We start from the raw sequence: 12,356 nt of genomic DNA, 5'->3' as shown, positions 1-12,356 counted from the left end.
CCTATGGCCTGATCCAGTAGGGCTGTTCTTACGTTCTTATGTTGGTGGGTTGCGCCCAGGTCTGCTGAAATCGCATACATAATAATAATAATAATAACTTTATTTTTATCCCGCCTTTCTCCCCAAAGGGACTCAAGGCGGCTTACAACATATAAAAACATAATTTAAAAACAAATAAAAACATATTAACACATCATAAAAAACAGCAGTCAGAGTAAAAAATAGGTAAAAAGAGCATAGAGCAGCAGCAAGTCATAAAAGAATCAGGCCTGTAAAAAATATTAAAAGATGTTGAAAAGATGTTAAAAGGCCGAGAACTCAGAAGGCCTGTTTAAACAGAAGGGTCTTCAGGCCTCGCCGAAAGGTCTCAAGAGAGGGAGCCATTCTTAAGTCAGGGGGAAGGGAGTTCCATAGCGTTGGTGCCACTACTGAGAAGGCCCTATTTCTTGCAGCCGCCCCATGTACCTCCTTAGGCGGCGGCACTTGTAAAAAGGCCTTCTCTGATGACCTAAGAGGACAAGCCGGATTGTACGGGAGCAGGTGATCTCTAAGATACCCTGGTCCAGAGCAGTATAGGGCTTTAAAGGTCAATACCAGCACCTTGAATTGGGCCCAGAAACGAATGGGCAGCCAATGCAGCCGCTGGAGAAGCGGACTGACAGAGTCGAACCGCCTACCTCCAGTAACCACACGGGCCGCCGCATTCTGCACTAGTTGCAGTTTCCGAACCGTCTTCAAGGGCAGCCCCACATAGAGCGCGTTACAGTAATCTAATCTCGATGTCACAGAGGCATGGATCACCGTGGCCAGGTCTGCACGATCCAAGTACGGCCGCAGCTGGCGCACCAGCCGAAGCTGAGCGAAGGCCCCCCTAGCCACAGCCGCCACCTGGGAATCCAGGAGCAGCTGCGAGTCCAGGTGGACCCCCAAGCTGCGGACCTGCTCCTTCAGAGGGAGTGCTACCCCATTCAGCGCAAGCCGATAGTCCAGCACCTGCATCGAGCACATACAAAGCACATACAGCACATACATATATGTCCAGCACATACAAAGAGAACAAGTGTGTGTGTGCGTATGTGAAAAAGGAACATAGACAGGGGTGCTAACGTGTCTCCCCCCCCCCCCATGGCTTGCCTTCCTGCATATTTCTTGAAGTACCAGCAACAACAGCACTTAAGAACATAAGAAGAACCCTGCTGGATCAGTCCAAGGACCCATCTAGTCCAACTTCCTGTATCTCATAGTGGCCCACCAAATGCCCCAGGGAGCACACAAGACAACAGGCACAACCTGCGTCCTGGTGCCCTCCCCTGCATCTGGCAATCAGAGGCAGCTTGCCTCTAAAACCAAGAGCTTGCACAAACCTACCATGACTTGTAACCTGTGATGAACTTTTCCTCCAGATATTTGTCCAATCCCCTCTTAAAGGCATCTAGGCAAGATGCCGTCACTACTTCCTGTGGCAAGGAGTTCCACAGACATATTACACACTGAGTAAAGAAATATTTTCTTTTGTCTGTCCTAATTCTCCCAACACTCAATTTTCGTGAATGTCCCCTGGTCCTGGTGTTATGTGAGAGGGAAAAGAGTGTCTCTCTATCCACTCTATCCAGCCCCTGCATGATTTTGTATGTCTCAATCATGTTCCCCCTCAGGCACCTTTTTTCCAGACTGAAGAGTCCCAAACGCTGTAGCCTTTCCTCGTAAGGGAGGTGCCCCAGCCCAGTAATCATTTCGGTTGCTCTCCTTTGCATCTTTTCCATCTCCACTATGTCCTTCTTGAGATGTGACAAACAGTACTGGACACAATACTCCAGGTGTGGCCTTACCATCAAGTTGTACAACGGCATTAAAATATTAGCCGTTTTGTTCTCAATACCTTTTCTAATGACCCCAAGCATGGAATTAGCCTTCTTCACTGCCACCACACATTGGTCGACACTTTCATTGAGCTGTCCACCACCACCTCAAGATCTCTCTCCAGTTCTGTCACTGACAGCTCAGAACCCATTAGCCCAGTGTTCCTCAAACTGGGGGTCAGGAGGCAATTTCAGGTGGGTCCCCGTTCATTTCAGTATTTTATTTTTAATATCTTAGACTTGATCCTTCTGGAGCTCTTCACAATCACTTCTGGTCTTCACCACTCAGAGAAGTTTGGTTTCATCCACAAACTTGGCCATTTCGCTGCTTAGCCCTGCCTCCAGGTCATCTATGAATAGATTGAAAAGTACAGGTCACAGGGGGGCTGTACCCCTGGGGGCTGGGGGATAAGAATAGGCTCTCAGTTTGGCTGTACTTGTTGTAAGAGACTAGATGGGTCTCTAGATGGGATAGGTAGATGGGACTCGTCAGTCTGGGAAGGCAGCTCATCTGAGAGAACTCTGATCCCAAACCTCCACTGCCTTGTGGCTACATCCAGTTACGGAAAAGGCTTCAGGAGTCAACCTCGAGGCAAAATCCAGAGCTGGAGTCCCTGAGGCAGTTTGTGGCTGAACACAGTCACATTCTGGCAACTCCTGCGATGCCGCTGGAACCAACCGTATTGGCTTTTGCCTTTCTATTGGACCATTTCAGCGATGTGGAGGGGGCGGATTTGCTGCATGAGTAACAGTCTATCCTCCATATCTACTTTGCCCAGGCTTCGCGCACTGAAGAGGACACTCTGTTCCAGAACCAGCATTCAGAGCGCGATACCATAGTCTTCCAAGACTGAAGGATGAACAGGTCCCAGGTCAGATCCTTGGAGCACTCCACTTTCCTCCTCTCTCCGTTGTGAAAATTGCCCATTGACACCCACTCTCTGCTTCCTGGTCCTCAACCAGTTCCTAATCCAGGAAAGGATCTGCCCTCTAATTCCTAGACTGACTGTGGAGTTTTTCAGTAGCCTTTGGTGAGGGACTGTATCAAACGGCTTCTGAAAGTCCAGATATATAATGTCCATGGGTTCTCCTGCATCCACAAGCCTGTTGACCTTTTCAAAGAATTCTAAAAGTTTTGTGAGGCAAGACTTACCCTTACAAAAGCCATGCTGATTCTCCCTCAGCAAGGCCTGTTCATCTATGTTTTGAAATTCTATCTTGGATGAGGCATTCCACCATCTTACCTGGAATAGATGTTAGGCTGACTCTCCTATAGTTTCCCGGGTCCCCCCTCCTTCCCTTTTTAAACATTGGTGTGACATTTGCTGTCCTCTAATCCTCTGGCACGGTGGCCGTTTTGAGGGACAAGATGCATACCTTAGTGAAGAGATCAGCAACTTCATTCTTCAGTTCCTTAGTAACTCTTGGGTGGAGGCCATCAGGGCCCGGTGATATTGATCTTTAATTTGTCAATTAGGTCTGTAATGTCTTCTCTTTCAACCTGAACCTAGGGCCAAAACCTATCCAACTTCTTATCCCTGGTGTAGTTGTGCCAAAGAGGTATGCACTGCATCTTATGGTGGGAGAGTAGTTATGGAAGTCTCCACAAGGTAAGGGAACATTGGTTCCCTTTTCTCGGGGCTGCACTGGTGTTGGAAAGTTGGATAGGATTGGGCCTTTGGGTGCAATCCTAATCCCTTGTGTCTGTGCTGGAAAGCACTGCAATGCAATGCAGCTCTGAGGTAAGGGAACATTCCCTTACTTTGAGGAGGCCTCTGTGAATGACACTCAACTGCAAGATGCAACACATTTCCCATTGGCACTGCTATGCCAGTGCTGGAAAGCACTGATATAAGGGGTTAGGATTGTGCCCTTAATTTCTATCTGACTTAGGGCACAATCCAAAACTGCACTGGAGCAGGCAAGCCAGGAGGCTTTCGCTGCATCCAACACAGGTTCGTTGAGTGCAGCGGCTCAGCCACGGGCAAGGGGGAGCTCTTCCCCTTACCCCTGGGTAAGGGTGCATGCCCCTATGGATTTCCTCGGACCTGCGCCACCTCTGGAGGTGGCACAAGTCCGAGGAGAGCGGAGCAGCTGGAAGCCGCTCCGTTCTCTCTGGGGACTGGGGTTGGGATCCAGCATAACTGCCAGGTCCCAGCCCTGCCCCCGGCTCCCCATGCGCGCGCCCCCGGGGCCGCCCATCACCCGCCCTCCCCCCCAGAATCTCCCCTCCCACCCCCTCCCCACACCTACCTTTGTTGCTTGCATCCGCACAAGAGCGCTGACACAAGTGGAGGTGCGGGAGCCATTGCGGAGGCTTCTGCCTGCCTGCCTGTTTGCAACCCTCCACAGCCTCCTATGCAGGCATAACTGCTGGTTAGGATTGCGCCCTCAGTCTAACAGGACTTCCACATTAAGGATGCCTGAGCACCCAATGCGCAAGGAGGGGCCTCTGCAGCAGGACCTCTTGGGCACCACAGTGGCCATCCACAGCCTTTGGGCTGGCAGAGGCAGCACAGCTTCCCTGGGTTAACAAAGGGGAGGCTCTGCTTTCTCTGCTGCCTCTGGATGGCCTTTGCCCATGGCAGGCTGCTGATCCCAGACTGTGCCCCATGGCACTCAGACCCCCACTCTTTATGCTCCCTTCCCTCCTTTTGCTATATCCATCTGCAGTGACATGCTGCCTGCTTGCCTCACTTCACCTGCCTGCAGTCCACAAATGCTTCTGCTGCAACAGACAGGTTCTTCTTTGGGGCACTGCAGGCTTTTAGGGTGCTGATCCCTTAGCTGGGAGTTCTGCCTTATCTGGTTTGCGAGCAGCAACACCCTCTGCTGGCTCACCACAGAAACACATCACCGGCACATGAATGTTCCATTAGCTCTCCTGGCTCCCCAAACCCTCAGCCATTCTACCTCTGGCCAATCCCGTTTGGAAGCCACCTCAGCAGGTGCCCAGCATGGAAGATGCAAGCAAACCAAGATGGGTTCAGAGGAGGGCAGCGCAGATCCTCAGGAGACCAGGCTTGTGGGAGAGCCCTGGCTCTGGAGGCCTGGTTCTCGTTTGGCTGCATTTCCTGTTCTGGCGCAGCCACATGGCTTTCCTTCCCACGAAAGACTGTTATCCTGCTGCATTGTGTTGCTGTGGGTCTGCTCACCTGCTTTTGTTGCCACAGTTTCAGAGTAGTTCTCACCCTACTCTCGGGAATATTATTATTCCTGACGGAAAACAAGAAACCAGCCAGCCCCTCAGGACACAGAGGCAAAGGATGGGGGAGGTCCGGATTCCTCATCTCCAGGCGGGCAGAAGAATATTTGGTACTCTCTCGGCGCTGCTGACAGATGGCCTACGTCTCCAGGCACAGTTCTTAGACTTCCTTAAGAATCCCAAAACACAGAACTATGCAGTCCAACAGCCAGGGCTCACCAGTGTTCTGCATGGCATGTCAGAGGTATGACTATATGCCTCTGCGGCATCAGTCATGAGTGTGTCTTCAGAGCAAGGAGCTCCAGGGTCTCAGGGAATGGGTCACTCCCTTGAAGCCTTGGTGCCAACCTGGAGGACCAGAGGTAGGTGGAGAGGGACCCCTGGGCACGTGTAGGCATCATTCCACCCTCAGGGGGCAGCTCCAGGGTAGGATGTCACAGGGCTGCAGAAAGTTACTCTGGAGAGCAGGGAACTGATCCCCTAGGGAGGATCCCTTCTTAAGGGGACAGGTCCATATCCAGTCACAACAAAGATACTCCTAGGCAGGAGGGGGGTCAGGGCTTTCTTGCAGTGGGCAGTTCCATTGTCTGGAACATACAGAGCGGGGTTTGTGACACTGAGGACCACATAGTGCCTTGCCTGGCTGGTGCGTAGGTTGTGGACATCACATCTCATCTAGGCAGGCTAGTGGAGAGTGCTGGGGAGGAGGTAGCTGTTGTGGTGCATGTTGGCATCAACCACAGGGGTAAATGTAGCTGATAGGTCCTGGAGGTCAAATTTAGACTGCTAGCTAGGAAGTTCAAAGCCAGGACCCCAATGTTCTTGGAAGTGCTGTTTCATGTGCAGGGGCAGCTGGGCAGGCAAAGCTCAGTGGTCTCCATGTGTGGATGAGAGGGTGTTGTCAGGAGGAGGGGTTTAGATTTGTTAGGCACTGAGGACATTTTGGGATGAGCCAGGCCTGTCAAAGAGGGATGGGCTTCACTTGAACAAAAATGGAACCAGACTGCTAGCGCACAACATTGAAAAGGTGGCAGAGCAGCTTTTAAACTGATCCCTGGGAGAAAGCCAACAGGAGCCAAGGGGCATTCAGTTCCGGAATCCTCATCCCTATGAAATGAGGATGGGGAGGTTAGAGAACAAGTTGGTAAGAGGGTAGAAACTGGGAGTGGAAGCACGATGGGATGTGAGAGCCTGAATGAGAGGCTGCAGGGATAAAGGAGCAAATAAGCAGCCCATTTATCGGGAACCCAAATACAGGTGCCTTTATGAAAATGCCTGAAGTCTCCAAGCAAAGATGGAAGACCTGGAATGTTTGGTGACTAAGGAAGACATTAAGAACGTAAGAAAAGCCCTGCAGGATCAGGCCAAGGGCCCATCTAGTTCAGCTTCCTGTATCTCACAGTGGCCCACCAGATGCCCCAGGGAGCAAAACAGATAACAAGAAACCTGCATCCTGGTGCCCTTCCTTGCATCTGGCATCCTGACATAGCCCATTTCCAAAATTGGGACGTTGCACATACACATCATGGCTTGTAACCCATGATGAACTTTTCCACCAGAAAGTTGTCTAATCCCCTTTTAAAGGCATCTAGGCAAGATGCCATCATTACTTCCTGTGGCAAGGAGTTCCACAGACTAATTACACAATGGGCAAAGAAATATTTTCTTTTGTCTGTCCTAACTCTCCCAACACTCAATTTTAGTGGATGTCCCCTGGTTCTGGTGTTATGTGAGAAGGAAAAGAGCGTCTCTCTATCCACTCTGTCCATCCCCTGCATAATTTTGTATGTCTCAATCATGTACCCCCTCAGGTGCCTCTTTTCTAGACTGAAGAGCCCCAAATGCTGTAGCTGTTCCTTGTAAAGAGGTGCCCCAGCCCAGTCATCATTTTGGTTGTTCTCTTCTGCACCTTTTCCATTTCCACTATGTCCTTTTTGAGATGTGGTGACCAGAACTGGACACAATACTCCAGGTGTGGCCTTACCATCGATTTGTACAATGGCATTATATTAGCTGTTTTATTCTCAATACCTTTTCCAATGATACCAAGCATAGAATTGGGCTTCTTCACTGCCACCGCACATGGGGTCGACACTTTCATCGACCTGTCCACCACCACCCCAAGATCTCTCTCCTGATCTGTCACAGACAGCTCAGAACCCATCAGCCTATATGTGAAGTTTTGATTTTTTGCCCCAATGTGCATGACTTTACACTTATTTACATTGAAATGCATCTGCCATTTTGCTACCCATTCTGCCAGTCTGGAGAGATCCTTCTGGAGCTCCTCACAATCGCTTCTGGTCTTCACCACTCGGAAAAGTTTGGTGTCGTCTGCAAACTTAGCCACTTCACTGCTCAACCCTGTCTCCAGGTCATTTATGAAGAGGTTGAAAAGCACTGGTCCCAGGACAGATCCTTGGGGCACACCACTTTTCACCTCTCTCCATTGTCATAATTGCCCATTGACACCCACTCTTTGCTTCCTGGTCTTCAACCAATTCCCAATGCCTCCTGGATCCTATGAAACCAGCTCCTCATAATTGTTTCTGGTCTTTATCACTCAAAAAAGTTTGGTTTCGTTTGCAAACTTTGCCAGGTCCAGGATCACAGGTCACTGTGCCAGGTGTGGCCTTACCATCGATTTGTACACCAGCATTATAACAGTAGCTGTTTTATTCTCAATACCTTTTCTAATGATCCCAAGCATAGAATTGGCCTTCTTTACTGCCGCCATGCATTGGGTCGACACTTGAGCTGTCCACCAGCACCCCAAGATTACTCCCCTGATCTGTCACAGACAACTCAAAACCCATTAGGCCAGTGTTTATCAAACTGTGGGTTGGGACCCACTAGGCACGTTGCCAGCCAATTTCTGGTGGGTCCCCATTCATTTCAATATTTTATTTTTAATGTATTATACTTGATGCTACATACATGGTATGTCACTGCATTTGGGGAAATGTTATAGATCTGTACTGTTAACGACCTACTATGTTAAAATAATAAACACTGATAGTACATGGGACTTAGAATCATAAAGTTGAAAGGGGTCTAATAGGTCATCCAGTCCAACCCCCTGCTTTAGGCAAGAAATCCTCTTAGGGCATATCCAACAGGTCCTCCTGGGTGTGGGTAGGATTGTAGCCTAGGATTGTTAAAAATATTCCTGCTTGATGATGACACTTCCAGAAATGACATCACATTGGGTGCGTCCTGACATATTTTCATTCTGAAGTGGATCCCAATGCTAAATGTGTGAGAACCACTGCATTAGCCTATATGTAAAGTTTTAATTCTTTGCCGCAATGTGCATGACTTTACACTTACTTACATTGAAATGCATCTGCCATTTTGCTGCCCAGTCTCCATTTGGAAAGATCCTTCTGGAGCTCTTCACAGTCTCTTCTGGTCTTCACCACTTGGAAAAGTTTGGTATAATCTGCAAATCTGGCCACCTTGCTGCTTAGCCCTGCATCCAGGTCATGTATGAACAAGTTGAAAAGCACCGGTCCCAGGGCAGAACCTTGGGGCACACTGCTTTTCACCTCTCTCCATTGTGAAAATTGCCCATCGACACCCACTCTCTGATTCCTGATCTTCAACCAGTTCTCAATCCAGGAGAGCACCTGCCCTCTAATTCCCTGACTGTGGAGTTTTTTCAGTAGCCTTTGGTGAGGGACTGTGTCGAACACCTTCTGAAAGTCCAGATATATAATGTCTACAGGTTCTCCTGCATCCACATGCCTGTTGACCCTTTCAAAGAATTCTAAAAGGTTTGTGAGGCAAGACGTACCCTTACAGAAGCCAGGCTGGTTCTCCCTCAGCAAGGCTTGTTCGTCTGTGTGTTTTGAGATTCTATATATCTGCCCGAGGTCTTCTGCCATAAAGACAGATGCAAAGAACTCATTTAATTTCTCTGCCATCTCTAAGTCTCCTTTTATAACCACTTTCTCTCCCTCACCATCCAGAGGGCCAACTGCTTCTCTGGCAGGTTTCCTGCTTCTAATATATTTGAAGAAGCTTTTATTATTTCCCTTAATTTTTCTGGCCATGCATTTCTCAAAGTCTTTCTTGGCCTCCCATATCATCTTCTTACATTTCTTTAGCTACAGTTTATGTTCCTTTTTATTCTCCTCCTTAGGGCAAGACTTCCATTTACGGAAGGAAGCTTCCTTGCCCTTCACAGCCTCTCTAACTTGGCTTGTTAGCCATGCTGGCATCCTCCTAGACTTAATTGAACCCTTCCTCCTTTGCGGTACACACTTCCACTGGGCTTCTATGACTGTTGTTTTAAACAGCCTCCATGCACTCTGGAGAGACTGGACTCTTTTAATCTTCCCTTCCGGGTAGATGGGACTCGTCAGTCTGGGAAGGCAGCTCATCTGAGAGAACTCTGATCCCAAACCTCCACTGCCTTGTGGCTACATCCAGTTATGGAAAAGGCTTCAGGAGTCAACCTCGAGGCAAAACCCAGAGCCGGAGTCCCTGAGGCAGTTCATGGCTGAACACAGTCACATTCTGGCAACTCCTGCGATGCCGCTGGAACCAACCGTATTGGTTTCTGCCTTTCCATTGGACCATTTCAGTGACGTGGAGAGGGTGGATTTGCTGCTTGGGTAACAGTCTATCCTCCATATCTACTTTACCCAGGCTTCAAGCACTGGAGAGGACACTGTTCCAGAACACTATTCAGAGCGCGATACCATAGTCTTCAGAGACTGAAGGATGCCAACAAGAATTCTTCCCTTTCAACCTCCTTCTAACCAGCCTCCTCATTTGAGGGAAGTTCGCTTGTCGGAGGTCAAGAGTTTTGGTGTCAGGTTTGCTTGGTACTGTTCCCCCGATCTACACGTCGAAACAGATCGCAGTTCCCCAATGGCTCAGTAACATTTACCTCTCTAACCAGGTCATGAGTACCACGCAATATTAAATCAACTGATCACTGGTGGGCTCCATGATTCATTGCTCTGAAGCACTACCTTACCCACACTGCAAGCCCTCTCCCTGCTCCAGCTGTACGGGACATGTGAAGCAGCAAGACTCCCAGAGGTGGCCCCCGAAAGAAAGGCAAGCATCCCAAAGAATCATCACAAGTGGGTCTTGCTGCAGCCATTTATTATGTGATGGGTGAGTCTCCTCGCAGCCCTGCCACCTCCGGCACAGCTGGGGTCAGGAACTCAGCCAGGTGGCCAGCCTAGCTGGCGCCCGCCCAGCACGTGGAGATGCAGATGATAGACAGACTGGGCTCCGTGCTGCCCATCGTTGATCACTGAAAGAGAAAGGAGGGCTCCTGCAGGGCAGTGCCTGGGCGGAGAGCGAGGCTCCCAGCCCAGCACCACGCGCCAAGGGCATCCCTGCCAGCCTTAGGGTTGGGGAGGTTGTGCGGCCAGTGAGCCTCCACACAGCCCTGGAACAAAATGACCACACCCTAGTAGCAGAGTTACTGGGGTGTGCACTGTCTACAGGTCCACTTTACAGTGGTGTGCAGAAGACCCTGCCTGGTGAGGGAAGTCCAGAAAAAGGGGCAGCTTCCCTGCTGCAGTTCGCAAGAGAGGCCACTCTGACACACTCCTCCGATTGGGAGCCCCCCCTCCGCCTGGCGCCAACCTTGTGGAATCTTCAGCTCTGCCAGAGCTCTGATCCCAGATGGGAGGGAAGTGCCACTGCAGCCACCCATGGTCCACCAACTCAGGGGTGCAGCTCCGTGGCCATGGGCGACTCAAAACACTCCAAGGAGGGAGAGGGATGGGCTGCTACTCACCCACCCGGTAGCCTTCAGAGAGGCCCTGCGCCTTTGCCGTCTGACTTGCAACCACCAACAAGTGCCCCAGGAGCTGGAGATGGGGATAGGCCACGTCAAGGGACAACCCTGCTCAGAGCCCTGCAGAGCTGGTGGGGTGAGGCGCATGGACTTGCTCCCTCTTCCACAGAGACGCCCAAGCCTCTGGGACAAGCAAGACTTCCACAATATGCCATCAAAGTGGGGCTTCACGGAGACTGCTGGAACCCAGGCCTGAGCAAGGTGAGCACCCCCACCCCTTGCTCACCTGGGCATCGCTCTCAGCCACGTGACTGATGCGGGGGATGGGGCGCCTTGGGATCACCAGGAAATGCACAGGGGCCTTTGGGGCCACATCGCGGAAGGCCACGCACTGTGGACCAGGAGAGAGACAGCAGTACCAGTGAGGGAGGGGCTCTGTTCCCCGTGCACGGCTACAGCGGCTCCCTGCTCATGCTCAAGGGCACTCTGGCACCCCGTATTCAGGACGCGGGCCCTGAACACCCAGCGCAGCAGGGATGTGGACGCTACAGAGCCGAGCCCCGAGCCCCTGCTGCAGGCCTGGGCTGCTGGCGCTGCGCCACCGGGCAGGCGACTAGCGAAGAGAAGGAAGGTCACCTGGTCGTCCTGGTAGAGGAAGTCCGCCGGGATGGAGCCGTCCAGGATCCTGCTGAAGATGCTGGGCCCCGGCTCTGCAGCCGCGCGCCGCGCCCGGGCCACCTCCCCGTCGGGCCCCTGAGCCGCCGCAAACGCTCTCTGCAGGACAGACAGACGGGACCGGGTGCCGTCGACCCAAAGGAGGTCTCGGCTTCCGGCTCCGCGCGCGCCGGAGCCCCTCCGAGGGCGCCCCCTGCGGCAGCCGCGCGGCAGGCGCCAGCGCAGCCCGCGGCCTCTTCCCCGCCGAGCAGGGCTGGGGCGCCTCGTGCTTCCCGCCCCAGGCAAGAGACGCCCCCGCCCGGGCCCTGGCGCCAGCCGAGGTCCGCGGGCAAGCCGGAGCTGCCGGCACGCGCGGCCCGCCGCCGGCGCCCGGAGTCAGCGAGGCTTCCCCGCGAGGTGCAGAGGCCGCGCCGGCCCGCCCCCGAGCAGCCCGGAGCTCCGCGCGCGGCAGCGCAGGAGGCCCAGACCCGCAGGGGCGCAGAGACGGGGGCCCGCCGAGCGAGCGGCGCCTACCTGCCCGGCCCGCTGCCAGCCGCGCCGCAGCCCCCGCGCCAGCACCGCCGCCATCGCCCGGCCCCGCCCCCTCCGCGGTCAGCGAGCCAGCGCCGCCGCCTCCCCTCGGAAGGCCGGGCGGGCGGCGCGCAGAGGCTGGTGAACGCTCTGGCCAGCGAGCAGCGCCTGGGGCGCCCCAAGGCTCCGACTGACTGCGCGCGCCAGACCCAGCGCAGAGGCCGGGGGGGCACCCCCCGTGCCAGGGCAGCCCTCAGGGTGCTGCTTGCCCTGCCCGGAAGTGGGAGCGTTCCCAGGACAGCCCCGGCACTGGAGAAGCACCACCGCACCAGGCCCTGCTCCG

At 52.8% G+C, this 12,356-nt stretch overlaps 1 protein-coding gene across 1 annotated transcript; it reads right to left on the bottom strand.

Moving 5' to 3' along the window:
• Positions 1-10,165: 10,165 nt before the first annotated feature.
• On the bottom strand, positions 10,166-12,329 carry HINT2 (histidine triad nucleotide binding protein 2). The gene is made up of 5 exons (XM_066615700.1): positions 12,017-12,329; positions 11,465-11,602; positions 11,115-11,219; positions 10,829-10,901; positions 10,166-10,336 (listed from the first exon to the last, which is right to left on the bottom strand). Exons 1-5 carry the CDS (start codon positions 12,068-12,070, stop codon positions 10,245-10,247), a joined length of 462 nt encoding a protein of 153 aa, XP_066471797.1. The 5' UTR covers positions 12,071-12,329; the 3' UTR covers positions 10,166-10,244.
• Positions 12,330-12,356: the final 27 nt, after the last annotated feature.

Source organism: Tiliqua scincoides, chromosome 2 (genome assembly GCF_035046505.1).
Source record: "Tiliqua scincoides isolate rTilSci1 chromosome 2, rTilSci1.hap2, whole genome shotgun sequence".
In the NCBI taxonomy this organism is placed as follows: domain Eukaryota; kingdom Metazoa; phylum Chordata; class Lepidosauria; order Squamata; family Scincidae; genus Tiliqua; species Tiliqua scincoides.
The sequence above is the reverse complement of the archived record's forward strand: the minus strand, read 5'-3'. Positions and strand labels throughout refer to the sequence as shown.

What these genes read in the sequence shown, in the direction of transcription:
- HINT2 (XM_066615700.1), bottom strand. Translation starts at nt 12,070, where the DNA reads ATGGCGGCGGTGCTGGCGCGGGGGCTGCGGCGCGGCTGGCAGCGGGCC. An exon ending in TCCTCTACCAGGACGACCAG is followed by an intron (nt 11,220 to 11,464) that starts GTGACCTTCCTT and finishes CCTGGTCCACAG; the next exon opens with TGCGTGGCCTTCCGCGATGT. An exon ending in CTCTGAAGGCTACCGGGTGG is followed by an intron (nt 10,337 to 10,828) that starts GTGAGTAGCAGC and finishes TTTCTCTTTCAG; the next exon opens with TGATCAACGATGGGCAGCAC.